This window comes from Uloborus diversus, chromosome 7 (genome assembly GCF_026930045.1).
Source record: "Uloborus diversus isolate 005 chromosome 7, Udiv.v.3.1, whole genome shotgun sequence".
NCBI classification, from domain to species: domain Eukaryota; kingdom Metazoa; phylum Arthropoda; class Arachnida; order Araneae; family Uloboridae; genus Uloborus; species Uloborus diversus.
Genome location: NC_072737.1, coordinates 93,777,599 through 93,804,576, shown reverse-complemented (window position 1 = coordinate 93,804,576; position 26,978 = coordinate 93,777,599). Strand labels below are relative to the sequence as shown.

The 26,978-nt window shown below is 33.3% G+C and overlaps 1 protein-coding gene across 1 annotated transcript in view; it reads right to left on the bottom strand.

The window, feature by feature from the left end:
- Positions 1-26,978, bottom strand: part of LOC129226794 (ATPase family AAA domain-containing protein 2-like) — an 81,784-nt gene that overhangs the window by 11,058 nt on the left and 43,748 nt on the right. The window contains 8 exon segments of the mRNA XM_054861423.1: positions 1,084-1,269; positions 4,646-4,768; positions 8,345-8,504; positions 10,144-10,343; positions 15,583-15,715; positions 21,476-21,661; positions 22,442-22,616; positions 25,565-25,694. Of these exon segments, the coding sequence (XP_054717398.1) occupies positions 1,084-1,269; positions 4,646-4,768; positions 8,345-8,504; positions 10,144-10,343; positions 15,583-15,715; positions 21,476-21,661; positions 22,442-22,616; positions 25,565-25,694 (1,293 nt within the window).

Sequence of the window (26,978 nt, the reverse complement as noted above, 5' to 3'; positions counted from 1 at the left end):
CCCAATTGGGTCCAATCCGGCCAACCCTGGTTTTACTGGTAAGACTCATTTTAGGAAATAAATGGTCAACAATTACCACTATTTACTGGAGTTAATGTTTAATCCACAGGAGTTAGGGTTAAACTACCTAATTTAACTTAAACTACCAAAATAGGTAATCGCTGCGTTCAAATGTACATAGAAGCAAATTTTCACCCGTCAAACCACGACGGGGGACTTCTTAGTAATAATAATAATAATAATATGCAATGCAGATAATGGCAAAAGGCTCATCAGTTGAAGTAAAGCTTTTACATGAGCCCATCCACAGCAACTTATAACCGAAATCACTTAGTTTGTGAAATTAAAACATTTTTCCAATTAAGGACGGCAGAGAGGTTTTGAAACATTTTTCTAAACTTTAAAGAAAATATTACTTATTTTTCTTTTGGAATTTTTAGGCTATGAGTTTCAAAATTTCAGATTTTTTATTCATCCTAATTATCAAGCTCAAAGAACATTAATGAATCCTAATATTTACCATGATACATGAAGCAATCAAAAAATAAATTATCTATGCAGTAAGAAATGAGCAGAAATAGTAAAAAATTATGCTTAAAAAATTGCTACATTAAAAAAAAGGCTTTGAACCTAACATTTTTGTCCTATTTTTTGGTTGCTAGTGTAAGCTTTGATCGTAAATTTTAATTAAAAAATCTAATCTTGGTGCCCTGACAATTTGAAAAAAATGAGGTTTTTTTTCCCATGACACATCTATTTTCTTTTAAACACAAAATTATGAGTGCATAAGAATGTACTACATGAAAAGCCGCCTACTACATTGCTGATGGCAGCTAATCTAACGACTCTGGTGGCCAGTTTTATGATTAAAAAATAGGTAAATAATAATAATAATAATAAATATATATATATATATATATATATATATATATATATATATATATATATATAAAATATACTTAAAAGTAAAATTTGAGTAAGGGAATCCCAGAAAAAATTAACAGAAAAAAAACAGAGGTTCTCATTTCTGTTTCATATGTCAGTGAAACATTGTACAACTTTTTTGAGAGATTGTATACTCACTGGGTGACGTGAAGCTTTTGGCAGGTGACTGTCCATCTAAGCCACCCATACTCCTGATGCGTTTGCTAAAGCGGGTGGGGGAAGGGAGTCCATTTTCCTTCCCTTCATTTCGTTTCTCCTCTGGGACAGCACACGTACGTTCTACTGGCACAGCACGCTCCGGCAGAGCAATTGACGAAACTTCCCCTAGAAGAAAAGATACCATGAAAAGATCACAACAGTATATCAATTTGAAAATATGATCCTTATAAAATTACAGAATGAAAACTGACTAGATTTGAAAAAAAAAACATATTTTAACTCTGGAAATATTGACCACATTCTAAGGTTTCTACCTCTCACTTCAATGCTTGTTGTAGGATTCTCTAAGAAAACAAGTACAGTGAAATTCTGTTACAACGAATACCAAAACAACAAAATTTAAATTTCAGCAAAATAAATGTTCAGTCCCAATTTAATTTTCAATAAATTCCTTGAATTCCGTTACAACGAACAAAATTTGAGGTCCCCTGAAGTTTCTTGTAAAGGGATTTCACTGTATATGTTAGCTAAATTATTATGTCAGAGCAGTCCTGCAGCTAATGTAAAATAAAAGCGAAACAAGAGCGTGTAACGGCCCACAAGCGCACTATAGAAAAAAATACTTTGGAAATTAAGCCATGAGCAACAAAATTGCACTTCATATTGCGTCATGAAGTTTACGTTGATCTACAAACATGCTTGTATTCATGTTAGTAGTATACCTAACTGAATCTTAAAAAAAACAAGATTAGTTTGACATGGATTTCAAAATAGATTAAAATATCTTAACAGAAATTGTGTCAGTAATTTTTCAGAAAGAGCCAAAATGAAAGCCTTAATAACAATGCCATAAAAGCTTAAAATGCATGAAAAATCTTACAATATGATAAAGCAAAACATAAATAATGCCCTAGCAAAGTTCAAAACCTAGGAAGGCTTCCATTGAAAAGTTTTTCCTAATTCATGCTGTATTGCAGTACTTAGAAGAACTACTAGTACCATTTTTTGCTCTATCGAGTTCGTCTACCATTTGTACTAGTTGTAGCAAAATTTTTAATTTTGGCACTTATACCTCATTCCTTCCAGGTGCTTTAGTTCTAAAAACATAATTCAGGGTTCATACTCTATTTGGATGAAAAAATTCCATGACTTTTCCAAGACTTGTTCATGACTTCAATGAAAAATTTCATGACCTTGTTACATGAAGAGAATAGCACTGTTTAATCTCAAACTTACTAGTTTTTGGAAATGAGCATTAACAAAACGTCTACATGAATGCCACAGCCTCATTGAAGCACTTACTCGTAATGGAAAAAATACAAGTGTACACTTAAAAAACTAAACCATTCTTATTTGTCTTCATTATATAACTTTAAGTAACGTGAAAATGCAGTGAAACGAATATGATGATACTTAAATATGTAACTTTTTTTTCATATAAATAGGCAAAATGATATTGAATGGGATAAAGGTTGAATGAGTGAGTCATCACTAAGTTTCAATAAATTTGCTTCAAAAGTTGCCTTTTAGTGTCAACAGAGCATTTAATCATCCATGTAACTTGACAGTATTTTGGTTCTTTAAAGTAAAGCCGCATAGTTTAGTTCTTTAAGTTTCTAAACCAGATCTTTTTTGATTCATTACTGAATGGTTTTTTTCAATCTTCTGATTTAAAAGTATACTTGTTTTGTTTACTTATTTGCACATTTTCAAGTGCATATAAATTAATAGGTTCAGAAATTCTAGAACATGTTAGATTCCTGACGTTGAGCGTAGCAGTGGGTCGCATGGATTAGTTTTGCGGGCCGTATGTTGGGCACTACTCTTTTAGAGTATTAGAATTCCTCTTTTTCTGTATTCTATCGCCTGACTAAAGATCTTTATTTTCTAAAATCTTCAATAAATTAAGATAAACTCTGATAAATTTAATAATAAAGTCTTACGAGTGATGGGATTGAACTTGGATGCAATTGAATTGCCTTTTTTGAGTGGGCGTGGCAAAACCAAGAACGAGCAAGTTCGCTACTACAGAATATGAAACATAAGAAGTGTTGAAAATAACACTTTATTCAAAATCAGTGATGTCCAAACAGAAAAATCACATCGCAAAAAAAAGGCAAGCAGCTGCGACAGAAGTGGATGCAATGAGATTTCAAAATTCAAATATGATTTTGGGATTGTTCATTTCTTCCACTTTTAATAGCTTTTATGCGCTATAGTGTTAAATCATTCAAGATTTCTAATGCTCTTTCAGTTACCGTTACTTTCTCTTTGTCCAGGACATTTTTCCATAACTTTAAATAAATTTCCATGACTTTCAATGAAAATTTCAATTTTCCATGACTTTTCCAGGTCTGAAATTCGCTTATTTTTCCCCATGACTTTCCAGGATTTCAATGACTTGTACGAACCCTGATAATTAAAAGCATGCAAAAATATTATGCAGCTTTTTATTCATGATTAAAATTGCATATAAACAGGGATATCCTTCAGTACATATTCCACAACAATGAGAAGACATAGTCTTGACATTATTCATTTGACTGTTATTTAAGTATAGTAGCTTTAATTTCAAGTTCAACATGAATATGATTTGAATGAACTTGCTAGAACTGTCTCACACAAGGCTGTGCCCAAGGGGAGGGTTTTAGAGGTAAACCCCCTCCTATTGAGGGGAAAAAATAAAAAAGTGTACAGTACTTCTTTAAAAAAATTCTTCTTCGAAGTGTTGCTACAATTTACGACTGTCCCTTCTTCACTGACTGAATTCAAGTTTTAGAAAATCAGCGACTGAATGAGCATTGAATAGTTTGATACAAATTACTTGTTTGGAATATGATGAATATATAATGCATTTCATAAATCAGAAGAATTGCTGCTATGACGATACATGCATATAGTACTTGCACTTGGTAATACAATTGGCATCTTTACTTAACTCCTCCTTGTTAAGTTTATTAAGTATTATTTAATATCGTAAAAACAGATATATTATGGAAACATTTATGAGCAAATTTTAGTGCTTTTTGCAAGGTATCACATATTGATCAGATAATTAAGATATAATTCAAAGAAGTAGCTGTACGTTGCAGCCATCAGTGCAGTCGGAATTAACCTTCTGGGAAGGGGGTTTGATCATAGCAGAACAATCTTCATACAGCATGTCCCAGTTTGACTTGCATCTATTTTGGCAACTGTTAAGTCTTAGATGCATACTTCCAACAGCAAAATTTTCAAAATAAGAAGCACAATTAAGATATTAGAAGTTTAAAGTGGAAAAAATAGGGGGAAAAAAAAGAAATATAAAGTTTTATATGGTCCTCAAATTTCTTATACTGCAGTTAAAGAAATAAACTACACTGAAAAATAATACTAACACAAAAAATTTGGAACATTTACCACCAAAATTCAAAAAGATATTAGAATTTAAAACTAGTAAGGACAGTGCAGAAGATTTTACTGGAACACATCACCCTTTCAGAAGAATGACATGTTGCCTAAACGCTTCTCTTAACAAAATCCTAAGCATAGGCTCCCTCACCTCTTTCTTTACGAGCAGCCTGGATACCCTGGCAAATCTTCTCAAACTCATCATCCAATTCTGTCAGCACAATTGCATGAGCTGCATCCTTCAAAGCACAAGCTCGGTGACGGATTAGCTTATCTGCAAGGAAAACATGGGAAAAAAATGTAATAAAATGATAATGAAATTTGTACGAATGATAAATATAATTACGAAGCACATAGAAGAAACTAAGAATTTTTTTTTTAAGAAGTAGTGTTTCGAAACAGTTGATAAAAAATGCTGAAATAAACTCCAGAGACATTTGTTTTCACCAACTCATAACAGCATCACATGAAATCGAAAGTTAAAACAAGATTAATGAGTTGAAGCTAAGTTGTGTTACAATATATAAGCGTGCTGCAGGGTTGCAGTAAATAAGTGAATTTAAATGAATCACGAAAAAGATTAGGCTTAAAAAAGTTTCACATAGCAGAAATAAATAATTTTCAAAAAGAAATGTCCAGGTAAAATGCAAAAATATTTTCTTAACCTGTCATTAAAGTAGATTGACTGTTATATTTAACACTAGAACCGCGGATGGTGTCATTTTGACCCAAAAGCAATTTTGTTTCCATTTCCTCAAAAAGTTACGAACGAAATTGAAAAAAAATTCATGACTTTTCCTATTTTTATACCAATAATAATTTGTGAAATTATGATACGTTAAATACTTATCACTATTTTGTTTTTATTACTTATACCTAAAACCACGGAATGGGTCATTTTGACCCCATTATAATCACAAGCACTAAAGTTGCTGTTCAACATTTCCTAGAAAAGGAAAAGCTTTTTCTGTCCTCTCTCCATTTCCCAGATGAAGGCAGAACAATACTTCAAGGTCAGTAAATTGTTACTGATAGCAGAAGTGCAGGTGGGGAAGGGGGTGCAGTAGTTGTAACAAGTGTAGCAGATGCCCCCCCCCCCCTCCCCTAACATTATCGTTCCTTGTGGGAAAAATGCGCCTGGTTAGTGTATTCAAGGAATGTTTTCTTTCTGATGTTTTTTGTTTTGGCCTAGAAGGGAAAGTGGTGAACTGGCGCACATCTGGTTCTTTATGATTCACAACTGGTTGTTGGTATTGCCTTGGATAGTTTGATTGTACCAGTCTCTTCGATTTTTTGGATCCTTGTTTACACGGAGATAAAATTGATCTGATGTCAAAATGGATGGAAGAAATAGGCGTAAATTAACAGTTAGCGAGGCCCTCGAATATATGCGACAATTATCTGAAAATGAATTCGAAAACGATAATGATGAAGAAATTGTTTTCAGCGATGATGAATATGTGCCCCAGATGAGGAAAATATTTCCTCGGATGAAGATACCATATCTAATTTTTCTGGACAATGTACTAGCAGAAAAACTACTTCTGAGAGGAAAAGACAATATGTATATAAACGAAAAAAGTTGTCAAATTCAAATCCAGATGAAATAAAATCTGGATCTTTTGTTACAAATGGCGAGGCCCTTGAATATATGCAACAATTATCGGAAAATGAATCCGAAAACGATAATGATGAAGAAGTTGTTTTCAGTGATGATGAATATGTGCCCCCAGATGAAGAAAATATTTCCTCGAATGAAGATACTGTATCTAATTTTTTTGGACAATGTAATAGTAGAAAAACGACTTCTGGGAGGAAATTTACACTACAAAGTGAAATGAATAAATGATTAAAGTTAATAGGAGAGAATTTTATACCATACTATTATATTGTATAATCTTAGTATTACTCTTGTTCATCAAAAATATTTTTTTTTACCTATTTCTAAACATCAAATAACCCATTTTAAGCTTTGGATCAAATGGACCCCTGCACGCGGTTTTAGGTATATGGAAATTTCCACGGTTCTAGTGTTAAACTGAAGGTTTCATTTTTTTTATAACCAACTCTTAAAATCCATTAAAAATAATTATTTTGAAATAGATGATTTATCAAAAATAAACGACAAAAATGTAAAATTGAAAAAGGACTTAAATTTTATTAAAAAAAACCATAACATCCATTGCTAGTTAAATTTCTTTCTCTTCAATTTTGTTTTTGTAAGCTTCATGTCATTTCCATTTTTCTGAGTACTTCAAATAAATTTATAAACAGCTAAATTAACATTTTTTTTGCTACTACTGTAAATTTTAAACCCATGCAAGTTAAAAAATTTACTGAAGATAAGTAATGTGAAAGGTTTAATTGAAGAAGCAGTTGAAACTTTTATTACTTTTATAAAAGAAAGTTTGAACTCACAAAAAAAAAAAAAATCTTCCTAAGCAATATATATATATATATATATATATATATATATATATATATATACACTCACATGTTTTATACATATATATATCCACTATAATATTAAAATCTGTTCGCGTCCGTCTGTCTGAAGATGGATATTCTCGAGAACCGCTGTGAATCGAGAGTCAAACGAGATACCGATCAATGCGAAATTTTCCAAAGAAAACAATAGGACCAATCTCGTAATTATGCGACTTTAATTAGCGGAGATATTAATTAAAACATTAATTAACATAACATTATTCAGGAATTTTTATTTCTTTCCGGTTGCCATTTTGCATATGCGTGAGTAAGTATAATTCTAACAATTGTTTTAAAAGAGATTTTTTTGGCTGCTGACCAAATCTTAAAACAACGTTTCCATCTAGAATTTCATTTCAAATTTTAGTTTAAAAGTGGTTGCTTTATTCGGACATAGCCTTTATTTTATCGTCTGTCCTTTTTTCATTTTTCACATTCAACCTTCTTAACTCCTTTAAGCATATGAAAGTTCGTGAAATACACCGCCAGCTCAGTCATTTGCAGTCCTCGGCTGGAAATGACTCAGCTGGCGGTGTATTTCACGTATTTCTGCCTTAGCCCTGGCTATAGGGCGGTAACTTACTGAACATATGAAAGTTGTTTCTTTAGCTATGTTTATTGATTGTAGTGTAAGTTTATCATTCACCGGCCATATATTTTGGTACATCAAGGATGTGCGATTAATTATGTTTATTTTGCTGGACTTTTTCCCGTCACATGGGTGAGTTTTCGAGATGTAATAACTCTCTTTTTCCTTCCTGTTTCTATTTTTGAAATACAGTTTGTATCGTTAAAAGAACATGTTAAATTAAGATTGTTTGGATTTCTTTAAGTGAAACAGAGTTGAACAAAAAAGATTGTTTTTAAGGATTTTAACTAAAGCTAAATTGGAATCCGATGACTAGGTATTCAATTCATGCTTATTGGTACTTATTTAGTTCTGGTGCTTTAGTTTCACATAATCAACCAAAAAGTGTGTGTCATTTTATGTAAAAAGCTGATTGTAATTGTACATAAATATTTCAGACACAGTCTATCAGATGTAATTCATTTTAACATGAGCAGAGATTATAGTTAATAATGCATACATTTTCAGCTTTTCTGCTAATTGAAAATACTCATAACTTGTACTATTGATAACTATGATTAACGTTAAAGAGATTTTTGCCAAAAATATGTTCTACTGGTGTTTTGCAAACCTTGCATTACGCATATTTATTTATTCCTTTGCGCTTTAGAAACTGATGTCAGAGTAATACAAAAACATCAATTGGACATCTCCTTCTTTTTTTTAAGCAGCCCGTGCAACACCGGGCACGCAGCTAGTATATATATAACCTGTGAAACAGTAGCATTTATTTACCTGAAGGATCTCTATCCGGGTTGTACTCGAGAGCATTCTGACAAACCAAGTCTATGTCACTCAAAAATTGTGCAACTGTTTCATAGCGATGACGGTCAATCTTTGTCATCATAGTCTCCAAGTCCATTGGGTTCTTGATTACTTCTTGATAGTCTGGAACCTGATTTTGAAATAAATGGAAAACATGTTAAATAAGGCACGATTTTGGAATAAAAAGTAAATAGGTATACAAACAAATACCGTAAAGGGATAGATACCAAACCATTGGTTAACCCGTTCGGGACGGCAGTTCGCAGAAGATAACAATTTCTCCCGCTAATCCTAATACGCAATTTCGGAAAGTACGCATACATAATAATAATGGATAAAATGTATACTTTAAGCAGAAATGAAACCATTTTTTAATATATGATAAAATACATCAAAATTTCAATCATAACGAAAAATTGGATGAAAATAATTGACATTTAACAATAAAAGTGTAAAATATATTGTTTTTTACAAAAACTAAAAGTGCCAAAATTAAACAACACATTTTCAAAAAAACAAGAAAAATATTTGCGCTTAATATTATGAAATACTTGAAGAATATAGTAACAATTAATATGTTAAAGCCGCAAGACAAATTTTAAAGCACAGAAAAATGCGCATTGAGCATTTTACACTCATACGTAGTGTTACGTCTTTTATTCTGCTTTGAGCAAATTACACATCTCCGTCTAAGTTCTTTGCCTTCTTTTTCTGCGTATGATTTTCGAAAGTAACTACTGTATGAAGAATTCCAACAAAAAAATTTTATAGTTGTTTCAATGTGACCCAAAAGATCCATAGATGGATCAGTCATAAATTGAGATATTTCTTCCTCGGAAAGATAACGTGTTCTCTATGGCTACCAAATGAACATAAAAGTAAAACCCCTTGCTAGAATATCTCCCCTCCAATCCCATTATAAATGGAACCAAAACTAGAAAGAGCCACTTCAAAATGAGTATACATTTCCCTTCTCACTTGCGAGCACATGTTTATATTTTCTTCCACGAAATCCAATACATCACAGACACTTGACAGACCCCATTCTGACGTCAGACAAATACTAATGCAGGAGAGCAGTCATCTGAACGAAACATGGATAAGATGGATAAGTAACGCCATCTAATAGCAAACATTTTGCTCGAAATCCAAAACGCAATATAGTGTCGTTAGGCCGACTACGTACTACTTACCGTAAGACACGGATGCGTTTTTCGTCTCTGAAGAACCACCTAGAGCTGACGCAAAGAACCGTCATTCGTCCCAAACGGGTTAAAGAAAAGAAAATATAATATAAAAAATATTTTTTTAATCTAAAGACTATTTGTACAAGCTTGTTTTCCTCTAAAAAGTATGAAATAAAACAAGTATATGATTTCTTGATTAAACCACTCAAAAGTTGCAGTTGATCTTACACTTATATTTAGGTTCATTCCTAAAGAAGCAAATAAAATTAAAAATTGATTCAAGTAATAAAAATTTTCTAAGCAACTTTATATGAGATTGGTCTATTTTTGCGTAGACAATATTTGTTATTTCTTGATTTTGTTCTGGAAAAATGACATAAAAATTTTGTTTATAATTTTTTGCAAGAATTTCACATTAAAAATGATCTTGAATTTGAATTATTTGATTAGCCAGAAAATTGGCATATCTGGAATTAAATGCCGGTAGGAAAATGACTGACTGCGATTCCTGGAGTTTCAAAGACTCCAAATCCACAACCCTATTACAACAGCTATTGAGAAAATACAAGAAAAAAAACTTACTTCTTCAGGATCCACAGGCCTCGAGAACACTGAGAACCTGCGATCCCTAGCTAGTTTGGTGAGAATGTCCCTTAGGAACACACGCAGTTCCCTCAGAGTGGCTTCTTCTCTTTGTCGAAGACGCTCTAACTCTTCGGCAGTCAACTTGCGTGAAACAGGAAGAGGAGGAGCGACAGGTAGAATTTCTTCTTCAGCAGGTTCTGGAAGTACAGAAAAAGAATTGCTATTCAAGACTGAATGAAAAGACTAATGATTAATCAAGTTTAAAAATGCTTGTAGATATAAAAAACTTATTTTGAATAGATCATGCAAGAGAAATGGGAAAGATATAATAGTTTCATAAAACATATTTGTAGCTGTTAAGATGACCTACAATAGAGTTCAAGCATATCTACAAACCTTAATTTTAAAAATAAAACAATTATAAAAAATACACATACAAATTTTAATTTTGGCACATTTTAAAAATTTCAAGTTTGTTTACAAATTACTTTTTTTTTTCAACTTTCAACACGCAATGTTATACATCTAGTTATATCACATAGCCACTGATACAGAAAACAAAAACTAACATGTAGTCAATTTAAATTCAAATAATACCTATTATTTTATTTATTTATTTTAACCAATGACACCTTTGTACCTGCCATTTCCAGCTTAACCGGTGAAGGGTACCATGGTGGTTGAGGGGGAGGGAAAGAAACTGGAGGGAAAACTCTTGAAATACATATACATATCGTACATACGCACATACCTATGTATAGACTCACATATGTATATACACATACACATAGATAAAGATACACACACACACACATATAATAAAGGGTGTCCCAAAACTAACGCAAGATTTGAATTTGCCGCCATTTTTGCAATAAATGGTTGGCAACCCTGAAAAAAAGAACAATTTGACAGCTGAGAGTTTAGGGTAATCAAAAATGGAGCGTTATACGATACAATAACGCACTTTCATTATTGAACAATTGTTTCAAAAATAATCAAAGTTGAGGCTGGTCAAGCAGTTACTGTTATTGGCGCTCGTTATCGCAACACGGTAATGCACGGGTGGTTGTGGGCTTGTTGACATAGACTTTTGAATTCAAATAACCCCATAAGAAGAAATTTAAAAATGTTAAATCACACCTTCTAGGGGTGCCAATTCTGATCACCGAAATGAGAGAGTACGCGACCAGGAAATGTCTCATGCAGTAATTGAAATGTTTCACTCTCTCTAGCTGTATGGTACAATAACACCCCATTTTTACTAACCCTAAACTCTCAACTGTCAAATTGTTCTTTTTTCATGGCTGCCAACAATTTATGGAAAAAATGGTGGCAAATTCAAATCTTGGCGTTAATTTTTGGGACACCCTTTATATATATATATATATATATATATAAGGGGGAAAAGGCTTGAAAAAGTTAGTAGGCTCGAAGTGCTACATTCGGGCTGAGTTATTAGGAATCAATGAGTGAGAATGCTGTTACATATATATCCTTGTTTAAAATAAAAATATTAACAGAAAAGTAAATATACAAAAATATTTATAGTGAAAAGACTCTTGGTTAAAAGGTTGCATACATCCAAGTTGAAATGCCTGGTAATGGCCCACTGTAAACATCCCCAATAACAATATTTTTCAAAAAAGAGGAAGAAATGGCTTACTGAATCTTCATATGCGTATCTGTTTCTTCCACCAATGTTTAGAGAAGAGGATGAGAAGAAGGGCCAAAAAATCGGCTTTCATTTTGGAAATTAAGTATATAAGACAGGAATAATATAATATAATAATGACGAAAAGAGTAGGCATATTATGCAAAAAAAGCAAACGAGTTGTAGCAAGAGTACTCGAGATACTCTCACACGATAATATTTAAGTAGGGCTGGAGATACATAAAAAAAAAAAAAACGATCTCACCCAATATCAAAAAGCCAATTTAGAACTTTCTCTAAACTGATTTGTCATTACTGCACTGACTACAAATTTAAGCACCTATGTACAGACACCGGTCCACAGGGTGGCAACAGGAACTGTGAAAAGAAGTTCCCTGACTTTTCCCTGATTAAGTTCACCAAATTTCCCTGATTTACGTTACCAATGATAATGGTTTTCTTTCTTTGATCTACTTGAAATCCATTGTATGTTTGTATAAAATGCAGTACTTTAAACTTTTTAAGTTGTGTAAAGTTGTTGAACTAAAGATATATTTTAAAAAGATGCTACTTTTTTAATAAAATGGTTTAAAAAAAAAACATATCAAGTCATTTTTTTTTGGGGGGGGGGGGGGCTACAAAACAGTATATTAAATTTTTCTACTTGGAAAAATTATAGAAAATTAAAAAAAATATTTTACTTCCAGAAATCACTTAGCATAGGAATTTTAAGAAACTATTAAAATTACTCTTAAAAACATATGTGTATTTTTGATAGAACTAAAAAGGTATTTGAAATTATTTTGAACTAAGTTTTCAAACAGTATAATAATCGTTGCAAGAATAACCGGTAATAGTGAAAGAATAGAAGTAATGTAGTTATTGTTATATAAGTAATTGACATATTTATGCAAAGCAGATGAAACCATTTGACATTCATTCATAGGGAGCTTTTCTCTAATCAAGAACATAGGTTTTAATGAATGAATACAGCATTTTATCAACAGGGTTCATACTCTATTTGGATGAAAAAATTCCATGACTTTTCCAAGACTTTTTCATGACTTCAATGAAATATTTCATGACCACGTTACACGAAGAGAATAGCACTGTTTAATCTCAACTTGGTAGTATTTGGAAAAGAGCATTAGCAAAACGTCTATATGAATGCCACAGCCTCATTGAAGCACTTACTCGTAATTGAAAAAATGTAAGTGCACACTTAAAAAACTAAACACAATTCTTATTTGTCTTCATCATATAAATTTAAGTAAAGCAAAAATGCAGTGAAGCAAATATGATGATGCTTAAATGTCTGATATTTTTTTTAAAAACAGGCAGAATGATATTGAATGGGACAAAGGTTAAATGAGTTATCACTAAGTTTCAATAAATTTGCTTCAAAAGTTACCTTTTAGTGTCCCAACAGTGCCTTTAATCATCCACGTAACTTGACAGTATTTTGGTTCTTTAAAGTAAAGTTACATAGTTTAGTTCTTTATGTTTCTAAACCAGATCTTTTTTGAAAAAACCATTCAGTAATGAATCAATCTTCTGATTCAAAAGTATATTTGTTTTGTTTACAAATTTGCATATTTTCAAATGCATATAAATTAATAGGTTCAGAAATTCCAGAACACGTTTAATTCCCGACATTGAACGTAGCAGTGGGTCGCATGGATTAGTTTTGCGTGCCGTATGTTGGGCACTACTGTTTTAGAGCATTAGAATTCCTCTTTTTCTGTATTCTATTGCCTGACTTAAGATCTTTATTTCCTAAAACATTCAGCAAATTAAGATAAACTGATAAATTTAATAATAAAGTCCTTACGAGTGATGGAATCGAACTCACATGCAATTGAATTGTTTCTTTTTTTTTTTGAGTGGGCGTGGCAAAACTAAGAACGTGAAATTTCGCTACTACAGAATATGAAACATAAGAAAAATTGAAAATAACAGAAAATTCAAAATAAGTGATGTCCAGGCAGTAAAATCACATCGCAAAAAATGGCAAGCGGCTGCGACAGAAGTGGATGCAATGAGATTTCAAAATTCAGATTTGATTTTTGGATCGTTCAATTTTCCACTTTTAATAGCTTTTATGTGCTATACTGTTGAATCACTCAAGATTTCTAATGCTCCTTTAGCTACTGTTCCTTATTCTCTTTGTCCAGGACATTTTTTCATGACTTGGAATAAATTTCCATGACTTTCAATGAAAATTTCAATTTTCCATGACTTTTCCAGGTCTGAAATTCTGTTATTTTTTGCCCATGACTTTCCAGGATTTCCATGACCTGTACGAACCCTGTATCAATTAAAAAAAAAGATGTTTACTTAAGTACACAAGTTAACTCTATTTCAAATGATTTCAGTATGTAACAAAAAAAAATCTTAGATTGTTTTTGTAACAAACAAGTTTCAAAAGCAAGAAAGAAAAAAAGAAAAGAAAAAAAAAGCAATTACTTGATTTCAAAATGTATAAAAGAAGAATACAACTTGGTTATAAAATTAAAGAATCACTTAAGTCTGAAGAAAAGAAAACCTTTATAATCGGTGGTGACAACAAATAGTATAACGGCAAAAAACAAAGTTTTTTTTATTGAAAGCTCAATTTTAGCAATTAAATTAAAAACGCGAAGAAGTAATAACTTTTAAGCTTTTATAGTATTAATTCAAAAACCAAAGATTTCTTCTTGAAATCGTGATTACAGTAAGTACACTATTTACTTCGAGACAATGGAATAAAGGCAACGGAACTAAGGCATTAATGAAGGCTTCCTCTTTGCCTGTATGGTTGTTTATTTTACGTAGCATTGAAAGTGTAAAAGGAAATTTCAAGATAGGTAAAATAAACAACCTAACAGACACAGAAGCAATCTTAGGAAGTTCATCCTGTGGTTAATAAGTAAAATTCAATACTTTGACGTTGAGGAAAAAAGATGAACAAATATGCGGCAGTGTATAATCGTACCTCATTAATTTTACTTTTTTTTGAACAAATAATTGGTGGAAAATGTGTAGTGAATTAGAGAACTTAATTTTGTAAAGCGAAAAAAAAAAATTTTTTTCTTCAAAAAATCAATTTTCCCTGATTTTTTTGTTATTTTTTCAAAATTCCCTGATATTTCCCTGATTAATAAAGTTCCCTGACTTTTCCCTGATCTCCCTGATCTGTCGCCACCCTGGGTCCACTATCCTTGCCGTTTTAATCTCTAACTTTTTCACACCAATGTTAAATTAGTAGTGTATCAAGCCAATCTGGCTTAACAACAACAAAGGTGAGAAGAATTAGTTGTAGGAAACTTTTCAAACAAGCCCTGGTGGAAATAACAAAACAAACAAAAACTTTCACCTCTCCAAAAACATCAGGATATGCATTTTTTTTTTTCAGCTCTTAAACGGTATTTCAGAGTCTTTTATTCAAATATTAAAAATTTTTTAGAATAGAAATGATCCGTTTAAGATCCGTCAAAAAAGTAACGGATACGGATACAGATCTTTATTTTCCCTCGGATATCTGCGGATACGGATACGGATATCCGGAACATCACTAATTCTTATATCACTCAGCAGGTTTTCAAACCTAAATGCCATAGTGATGATACTTTCCCAATTCTTATTTTCCTACACCAACTTATTTCTTTTCCCCTGTCTTGCTTTTCAAAAATTTTGGTAACAGTTGTATGCTCCCCCATTTACAATAATTCTATGCCCCCTAGGGCGGTGCACCCCACAAATTGGAAGCTACAGGAATAATGACTTTGTAACAAAAGATCACTCACTCTCCACAGGAGCTTTCTGAGGCAGTTTGTAGATCTCATGAACTAAGTTGGAGAAGAAGCTCCGTCTCTCATCATGTGTTGGGTTACGCATACAAAACACCTGGTCTGCCGAGGCTCCAAATATCTCTTGGATCTGAAAACATGAGGCATTCTGTGAATCTTTTAACATTAAAAATACATCATCACTGTTGTGTAGACTCCCCAGAAGTGGGAGAGAAATTAGTGGATGGGCAACCGTATGTATAGTGGGTTCATCGTTGTGAGAAAACCCAAGTGAGAGTCTTGTGACCACGACAATCACAAGATCTCTTATTTAATGATTGAAAAAAAACTCTAGGTGCAAAAGTGAAGTGGCTGGGAAAATCAGACCTAAAGAAAAACAATTGACAAACTATTTACTTTAAAAATAACTAAAATAAGTTGGCACGAATTAAATAATTCATGAAATTGAAACCAAAAGAACAATCTCACCCATTCTTGATTTCGTGTGGCTCAGGCAAGGAAAAACTCGCATAAGAAACTGCACAAGAGTTTAGATGAGGAAAAAAAAGTTTATTCCCGCCAAGTTCACAAATGTCACAATTTTGGCTCATTTGCAATGCATGGCCCGGTGGGCATTCACAGTGGCGAAACATCGCTGGTACAGTATAAATACACAATTCCACTTTCTAAAAATATGCCATCGAATAACAAAAACAGAACACGCAGCCATCAAGCAATTTCACTTTTTCGTAGGCATAACAGTGGCATTGAGGATCCCCCGTCGAATTCGGGATGCTCGGCCAGACTTTGCATGCCGGTAGCGGGAAAAGAACCTCCGCTAAAGAAATATTTGCAAGCTCAGCTCATATCTTTTTAGCACGAGGAAAAATTATCGAATCCTCTCAAAAGTGGAGCAGAATATGTGGCATACAAAAAGTTCATTATTCTTGATAACAATACCGTCAACTGAAATGCACAAATCAGAGCTCTTAGACAAGATAACACCATATTCGGCAGCCTATGATACAAGAGAAAAAAAAACATGGCCCCCACATACGTCATAACCATCTGTTCTGACGTCATCCCTAATCTGGGCAAGTCACTACTGTGATAGGAACAGGGGACCCTCGGGTGTGATGTGATGTTCTGATGTCATCACTTTTATATTGTCTCAGACCGATGCGGTGGTAATAAATCGCTCCTAAGGAAAAAAGACAAAACCAAAGCGCAAATTTAGAAAAAGTATAAAAAGAAAGGATTCTAATGTGGATTACACCACAATCACTTTTCATAAAGTAATTCTTGTGTTGTCTATGTCATTAATAGTATAAAGGGGAATTCAAATGAAACGTGGTCACTAGACTAAAGTAACGGTTACGATTTTATTAACTCAAAAAGTTGCCAAAACTGTTGGCACATTTATCCCAGAGCAACACTAGGCAGTCAATTCCATCTTTGAAGAAGCTAGTAGGTTGCTATCGGATCCAGGACTGTGTATTAGGGTGGAACGAAAATGACCTTAATTTTTTTTTTCAATTTTTTTGGTGTGCCGTAGGGGGGAAAAGTTGTTATTTAAGTTCAAAAAAAAGCAGAAAAAAATTTCGTTGCTTTACTACAACATCTTTAGGTGCCGCAACGACCTTAAAGTTTGATAATAACCGAAATTTCCATTTAACAATGAAATTCCTTTTTATGCTTTCCTACTGTATATAACGGCACAAAATATGGCAGTAAATACATTTTTTAAGCATTATATTATTAAACAAAATACTAATTACAAAATACAGTTAAAAAAAATCAGTCTTTACTAATAATAAAGCTGAAAGTCTGTCTGGAGATCTAGATCTCTGTCTGGATCTATGTGACGCGCATAGCGCCTAGACTTTTCGGCTGATTTTCATGAAATTTGGCACAAAGTTAGTTCGTAGCATGTTGGTGTGCACCTCGAAGCGATTTTTCAAAAATTCGATTTTGTTCTTTTTCTATTCCAATTTTAATCACATTTACCCGAGCAAAATTATAAGATGGGCGAGTAAATTACCAAGTTGTCATAACGTGGAACCGTAACATGGGTAAGCCAATTGGCGAGAAATTTTTCTTACATTATTTGTAAATATACAAGCAAACCAAATGATCTTTTAATTTTTCTACAACGGGCGAAGCCGTGCGGGTATCACTAGTATACTATAAAAGACATTAACAATTCCATTTCTACCATTTAAAGTATTCTTAATGATTGTAAATAAATGGTTAAACCTGTATGATGTTTGTGTCTACTTCTTTAACACATTAAAGTGTTTTTTTTTTTTTTGAGCAATCACGATTGCTTATTGTTCTCACTTGACCGTCCTTGATGTTCCGGTTCCTTTTTCAGCTTGGGACCTGAGCACTGTCCCCCGGAATCCACTTTTGCTGGACGGTGGCCTCCATGTCCTACACACACATGCCTGCACACAGACACAAACACATGCCTACATACACACACACGAAGGCCTGCACACACACACACACACACGAAGGCCTGCACACACACACACACGAAGGCCTGCACACACACACAAACGCCTAAACACACACACACACACAAACGCCTACACACACACACGAACACCTACACGCACACGCACGTACACAACACTCACTCACACACATGCATACATACACTTAGGCACCCACGCACCCACACACATGCGCCTACACAAACACACACGCTCGTGATTGCGAAAAACATAATTTGAATTCAAGATGCCAAAAATTCAAATAAATTTTTTTTTGTACCAAATAACTCTTTTTTCCAAATAACTCTTGAGTCAATTTTTCGTCTCCTGCGACTGAAACATACTTTTTAAGAGCTGCTTATTGGTTACAAGTTTCACTTTGAAAGATTCACTAGACAAATGTTTTACCAAGGGGGGTTCGGTTATTTCATTTTCACCCCACGAGATCAAATCGATGTAATCTTTGGCAGCAAAAATTATTTGTTGAACTTTAAACTTCTTAACCCCGCTTCTACTTTGTGTTCTTGCATTCAACACACGTCGTAATCCAAGTTCTCCTACATTTCTGCGCTCTTTGCATAACATAGCCAAATGGAGATTTTCTGTTGCATCAAAATACCCATTTCTTTATATAACCCGGTCTATAATGTTCTTAAAATCATGAGAGAGATATCGTAAATGTAAGATACGTTCAAATAAATGTTTAGAGAAGTAAGTACGAGAAGGTTTTAACTTGATCTTAAACCACACAGGAGCATAAGCTTTGCCCACTTGATCTGTACAAGAAATGGATCCTTTCTTGAAAATGTATGAATGAATAATGATTACTATTAATATATTTCAGTGTTATTATTCGTTTCAAACAATTTTAGCGAAATGCCATGCCCAAAGGAAACTATACTTTACTACACTTTAACAATGTACTGAGTCAGAGTCTTGAGATTTTCAGTCGGATTTTTAGTTGCCACGTACAATCGAAATATACGGTTTGCAAATGTAAGTCATCTGGAGTGGGGAAGTTTTCCCAGGTTCCTTGAAGATAAATCTAGTAAGCAAGTCCCTTTTGATATAGTGACACACATATCCAATACATAGTTGTGATCGGTACTTAAGTCCTGTATGTTCTCAAAAAAAAAACGTTATTTTCAATAGTTAAGGAAGTAACCACAGGAAGATTAAAACAAGTTTCTAGCTGTTGACCTATTTTTTCTTTAAATTCGTTCGATTCTTTTGTTTTACCATCTAAGGATCCATTAAGCTTATACTTCTGTTGTCTCAAAGAAGCTCTTGACCAAATGTAATCTATTCTGGAAACTAAAAAGTCATATATATTTCACTTACAGAAAGATCTTTTCCAGCCGCACTTTTTAGGCCGTGTCTAATAAAACAGTAGCATTTCATTACATCTTCGTAAGTAGGTGGGAAAATTTCATTGAAATCGCTAAAGATTCCAAAAATAGGACATTCTGACATTTGTCTCGTCTGCGCTTGTTTAGACTGAGCCATTGCAACTCACGACAATGAAGTATCTTACCAACTAACGAAATTTTATGTTACTCACTAACTCAACTGGACAAAGAACTTGACACCTGATCTGAGCTTGGCCCCACTCACACAAATCACTGCTGACCAGTCCACCCTATTTACACATCCGCTGCTGCAATGACTCAAGCTCCCATATGCCAGTGCATTCCGCAAAAAGTGCGTTTTTGCGAAACTTACTTCGCTCTTGCGGCACCTCAAGACATAATCCGAACAACAAAAAAAAGTTATTTTGCGACCTGTTGAGCATAAAAATTGCTTTTTGACAGCATTTGAAGCATAAAGATAAATTTGAAATTTAAAAAAAAATAAATAAATAAAATATAGCAAAAATTGCAATTTTGCAAAACTTTATGCTCTTTGTGGCACCTCAAGACGTGCTTCAATATTTTTCATATTTTTTTTACATCTTGTTTGCATGAAAAGGCAACTTTTCCGCACTACGGCAAATTGAAAATCAAAAACTTTTTTTTTCGTTCCACCCTACTGTGTATGAACCCAGTCACACACTTCGTCGTCCATTGTGATATCCGCGATACCCAGAGTATCATCTGCGAATTGATTGTTCTAGAGGCCCAAAAACATGAAAGTCACACAGTGGAAGGTCTGCACGGTGAAAGTGTGCACAGTGGATGCTCCAGCTTTAGCTTTTCCCATTGAAATTACTGCAATGTTGTCTTCACCGCATTGGCCGTATGCGGACGCCTTTGGACAACATGCCTGGCTGTTTCGACTTAATGGTTCATCTAAGGCTCTGTAAAGTGGCTTGATAAAGCTGGGCATTGATGGTGGTTCCCCATTTCAGGAACGCAATAAGCAGTGGGCCCAGGGAGTGGGTCTTTGTGGTCAGAAAAGGACCTGTATCGTAGTGGACGATAACTTGTGTGACCACCTTTTCTTCTGTGTTAAACCACACTGTCACTGTGCAACATGAAACGTTGTGCATGCATCAGTATCTCTACCAATATATGGTGTCTCCATACATGCAGTTACGTGGCATCGTCTAACATCTAATGTGAAGTTAGGCGCACTGACCTGGTTTTATTTGAATGTACCTTATAAGTTAAAGAGGATACGTTTTGTCTCTGAGCTGAGGTTGCAAAATAGTCATATAAAAATTGTAAGGTCTGATTTTAAATAACTTCCGCTTCAGAATTAGGCAGAAATTTAAATTAATCTAGCTTTAATTTTCACTTCAAACTGAAAACATTCAGAAATTTTGTTATTTTAGCCTTCAGAAATTTTGTTATTTTAGCCTATCTTCAAAAAATTAAAAAAATTAAATTAAAAAAAAATAAAAATAACAAATAAAGTCATTAATTTCTTAATGTTAAAAAAGCTAATAACTTTTGGATTGCCATAAACATACAAATTAAGGTCAAAGAATGAAAGCATAAAGAATTCATAAAAGTCTAAAATACTTGGCTACAACAAAAAAAAATTAGTTTTTTTAAATAAAATGATTGAAGTATTGTATTTTTTGTACTTTCAATATTGCTTATAACTTCTGGAGAACTGGTTAGGGTTCTCATGATTAACAATTTATTCATACTGCATGACAACTTTACTTTATAACAGGTTTTTTTTTCTTTTTTCAAGGATTGGGTTCTCTCATATAGCTAACATTTCTAATTAAAAAATAAAAACATAAAAATTTTACTACTTGTTGACTGAACATGTGGCATAAAGCAAGTGGAAACAAGTGCATGATCACAAGTTCAAGAAACTTCTAAGCAAAACAAATATTCTAGTAAGTACAGTACTTTTAAATCCATATATTATTTAGGGATTATTGCATATCAAAGCTTTTTTGAGTTTTGATTTTTGAAGCACAATTTTTAAGCTTTGTATTAAGAAAGAGAAAGACTCACCCTCGGCGGAAGTTCCCCAAATGATACATCGCTGGTGGCAAAGAGCAAGAGGGGAGTCGATGGATCGAGATCCTGAAGCAGGGACAGGAAAGTGGCCTTCACAGTCTCTGACAAAGTCTCCCACCAGTACCCAATATGAGGCAAGAAGATCACGCTCGGCAGATCTCGCTGAGCCTCATGGAATATCTGAAAAGGAGAATTGCATAAGTGAGCAATCAATGTAAAGCAAAAGATTTTTGAGAACGTTAAACTTTTCAAATCCCCCCCCCCCCCCAAAAAGTAATTTTAAGCAGCACTATAAAAGTGGCACAGTAAGTGTTGAAATAAGGAAGCATTCCTGGTTATGTGAATCCTATCCTCCATGTAAATATTTTTCTGAACTGAATTTGGTCTGGCATCTACATTAATATGCTAAAACTGTTTTGTTCACTTCTAAATCAAAAAATAGAAAAACTTTTTGATTTGCATGCAACTGAACAACCGCAGAAGCAGTTCAAGGCCTAAAACTTTGATGAGATGATCATTCTTCCCTTCAATCTTTTCTTTTCATGGTACTCGCGGGTAGGTGCATCAGGTCCGTATACAAGGGGGGGGGGGTCTTAAGGTTCACTCCCCCCCCCCCCCCCGAAAAGTTTGTTTTTACATTTAAATGTTCGTTCATATTTAAAAATTTCCAAAAAATATTGTTCCTAAAACCATTAAAGTTTTTAAACCCTCCCCAAAATTATTTTCTGGTTATAAGGCCCAGAGGTGAATGTAAGTGCAATTTGTATGGAAATGCCAGGATAGCATGTTTTTAAGTTTTTCTGAGTTGCAATAGTGTGTTATGATTTTAGTTGAATACATTTTTACCAAAGTTGAGAAGTTTTTGTGATTATTCAAGTAGAATTTCAGTTCATGTTTCACATGATTGCCGACTCTGCAATGAAATTTTCCAGAGGTAAGAATAATGGTTTTACATCTCACCTGAGCACAGGACTCCTCAGCTGACCTACAAGTGACTGCATACAGGGTTGGAATGTCTAGTCGATGAATGGAGACATTTTCTAAGAGGTAAAGGACAGCTGGAGCTAGGACCCCCTGTCCTTGACCCTCCCTTCCAGACAACAGAAAGTATGGCCTATGAACCAATGGGGAAAACCTGAAAGGATACATATAAGCAGATTAATTTCAAAATACAGGGTGAAGAAAAGATCAAGAACACAAGATTTCAGGCATACCATAGCTCACAAACAAAAAAAGATTTTTTTTTTGGCCGAAGCCTGCTAATCTGAATGAAAATCTCAGAATTCTGCTAATTAGCAGAAAATGCTTTTACTTTTTTAATGCTTCTACTCGTAAGATAATAAACATTAAAACAATATCAGTTTTTATCATCAGATAACTTATTACGAACTGCTTTGCTTGGTTCAAGAGTGGATAGAATCAAACATATTAACTAGCCTTTTATGGGACATATTGAGCAAAAAAAAATTTCTAACCAAAATTTTGTGAAAATAAACTGAAATTTACTTTATTTACTTCGTCTTAAAACTTTATAAAAAAAAAATTGAAAGGGAAAACAAATCTGATTTTTGTGCAGGAACAGACAAAAAGGTTGTGCACTGAAAACAACATATGCATTGATTTGTTTACACATGGAAAACTAAACTTGGATTATTTTACAGCATTTCTGAAATAGAAAAGAAATCTGAAAACATCTGCTATTGGTTTTCTATAACACTTATTATTTCCTAAAGAATTTGAAAATACAAAGCATCCTGCATAGAAAATGGAGGTATTTGTGGCACTTTTTTCAGTCAGGGCATTAAAAAATATATATTCAATAGTTTGTGTTAAATAATACATGGCAATTTATGACATATATTATTTAACATTTTGAACGTTGTTCCCTTGTTTTTACAACTCTAAGTTTTTCTATTAAGTGTAGAGAAACAACACAGTAGCTAAAACATTAGTTGAAGATTTGAAATATCAAAGTAAGAATCACTTGCTGCATACAGTGTGACATTCCAAATGTTGAGTAATATGTGGATGCCTCAATTGCCAAATTGAATGCTTCCACTTTGAAAAAAAATCCCCATTTCTGTTTTAATAGTGCTTTATCAATGCTTAGAATGTGACTTTATATTAAAACTTTGGTTCAGTACATTTCTGACCCTGTGATAGTAGAAAATGTAACACGAGCAGTGGCGCACACAGGAATTTTGTAAGGGGAGGGTCCAGAGTTTAAAGTCCCATTTTTACCCCCCCCCCCCCCCAATATGCATCAATCATATTCACTTGATTTTATTGATTCTCGACAACAAAAAACTGAAAAATAAACTATTGAATAAATAATTAGCACTCTAATTAATAAAAATATATTAATAACAGACACTAAATTAAGTCACCAGAAAGCACAAGAATTTATGCATTTACTTTTCTCATTATTCAAAAATGAAAATAGCGAATCAAATCAATTATTAGAAGCACCGAGTCTGAAGACCAAGAAAAATCTCATTTTAATCTGTAATTACAAAACTAAAAACCTAATTATTACATTTACAGACATCAGTCTGTCTCTATAGGCTTACAAAATATCGTAGAATAAATTCTAGCTTTCTAGTTCGTTTTTCGATTTTATTTATAACTTCCTGAGTGTGTGACGGTGACATTGCTTGAATTCAGTAGTGCAAGAACCCCTATTAAACCTTCATTATACTCAAGGGCTGATACAGAAAAATATTTTGGAGGGGGCACGGGAAACTGAATAGCACCTCCCCCCTCCACATATGATGTATCATAACAAAGTTTTCATTAGTTTATTTTTTTAAAAAAATTATATATTTTTTAGGATCCCTTCAGCCTAATGAACTACTTCTAATTAGATAAATATTATGCACTAATATACTTTGAATGTGAAAGTAAAACATCTTTAATGTTTCAGAGCAATCAAATACTAAACCAAATATGTCGTCAAAATGCTATAGTATGAGTGGTTTTAATTAGGAACAATGTCATAATGCTTATAACACGAAGGCAAGGTTATTCAATAAACTTATGTACCCATACCTCATTTGAGTTTTTATAAATTATTTTATAATATTTTAACTACAAAATATTATTCAATTAAATAAATCATGGCTGTTAAACATATAAGTTTTATTGAAAAATTCAGGACAATTTCTGTGTGAATTTCAAAGCAGTTGCTGATTTCTTTTTGAAGCCATGATACAGTTGAGATAACATAGTGAGATTACATGCCGTCTCCATTAATATTATGGTTTTCCCAAGAAACTACGATGTGATTTCTTTCATTTTACATTTTTTAAAATGCTATGGAGAAGTCAATTAAAAAAATAGTGAATAAAATAGTTAAATAAATTCATCCTTGGGGGGGGGGGCATGTGCCCCTGCCCCCCTTAAATCCGTTACTGAGTATACTTAGTTATCCTTAAGTATGTTTTTAGCTTTCTCAAAGTCGAGATAGATCTCTTGCTTGTGCAATTCGTTATAGGAGAACTGCATTTTTAAAAAATTCTTTTAACAAGAGATTTTACTTTTCACTTATAAAAACTGAAATTATTGTTATCCTTGTTTTGAATTATTTTTCGTATAAAATACATAGAATCATAATCAATTGAGAAAAAAAAAAGGCAAGAGCTATGGGAGGGGTCCGGACCCCTTGAACCCCTCCCTTGTGTGCGCCACTGAACACGAGGGCCTATTCATTCCTATGGATAACACTATCTTCTTCATAACTTTTCTCGACTTTTGTTTTATGGAGTTGATCAATTTAGAAGTAAGGCATCTACGTGTCAAGAGCAGGAATAAAGGCTTGACAGTTTAGAAGCACTCAAGTTCACATTAAATTTATTCACAACATTAGTTTTATTTAAAAGATGAATGACTTTACAATACATTAAAACAAGCATATGTCTATTGATCGCAGTTAAATTAGTACGATAAATTATTTTCCAAGCCTTTACTGTAGCCCTATGTGCATATATAAATCTGAGGAGATATTTGTTATAATTGGGAGAAAATTAACACCTGACAACAGCTTAAAATGTTTTACAACAAAGAAAGAAAAATAAAAATACTTGCCCTGAAAGACGTGATGCAGCTTCTGATGGCAACTTGGTTTTTGAAACATGGTTCAGCCTTGGAAGTGCTTCATGGTAGACGCAATTGTCTTCAATGTTGGTGTCTATGACAGATGCAGGCCAAGAATTTCCTGCAATTAAAGTCAAACTTTGTGCTTTCATTCTTTTAAACATGAATTTTATTCAATACCGGGGTGCCTCGATGGGAGGTCACAGTGACCTCCCAAAAAAATTACCTTATTCAGTAAATTTTCCCCGACGATTTGGCAAATTTCAACATAAAAGCAGAACTTCGATTGATTTTCAAAATTGACGTATTTCTGATAAGACATGGTTTATTGGGCATTCTCGTACTTTTATCATTGGATAAAATAAAGAATTTCATTCAGAATTTGTCAACGTCCAAAAACTTTAGTTCAGGACGCCTCCAATTCAATAGTAAAGCAAAAACTCGTAGACAAATATTAATATTTCAGTTTTTATCATATGAGGCTCCTATGCATAGATGATAAAAACAGTATTGGAAAATATAGATCTATATAAAGTATCAAAAGATCGCCCATTTATGATACATAATGGATATGTATCAAAAATGAGATTTTTCTTTGGATTACTTTCTGAAATTTAAAACTTCGTATGGGTGCTTCGGTAAAATTTCTCAAAATTCTAGAAGTTTTACGTTTTTTATACTTTAAGTAATTTTAAATTTTTGGCACCTTATCATTCTTATACCAATTTGAAACTATCATTTGGCACAGTAGTCTATTAAGGCTCTTGCACCAACCAAAAGAACCAACTAACCAAGATTGTGATATACATCACACATGTAGATTTTTTTGCCATAACTAGCAAACAAAAAAAGTCTATTGAACCATATTGTTTTAACAATGTGTAAACTGAAAACTTTTTAAAGAAAAAATTATCGATTAATGCTTATGAAAGTAGCTGCTTACATTTATAAATAACCATCAAAATGTCAGGAATTTTTTTGAATATCACAAATTTTCTAACGGGCATGAAAATGGCTTTGAAAACATCTTTCTGTTAAGTAGAAAAAATATTCTTTGAGAACTAACTACATTTTCATCATTTTCCTGTAAAATATATATATTTTTGCTTTTGAATAGATGACTCAAGGCATGCAACAAAACCAAATCTAAGCATCTTACCCTTCTACCCAGATCTCCTACTGGTATGAAGTTTAAGAATTAGGAAATTTAAACTCAAAGGCAAACACTGTCATTGCACTGCTCGACTATCGATCAGCTAAAAAGCCGAATATTCATTTTATAAGCGGTAACCAACAGTTATATTACTTTGCAGCACGACTGTGGAGTCGGAGTGGGAGTTGGACAGATTTTGGGGGTTAAGAGTCGGAGTTGTTCGAAAACATGCCGATTCCGGGTTTCTTTTTT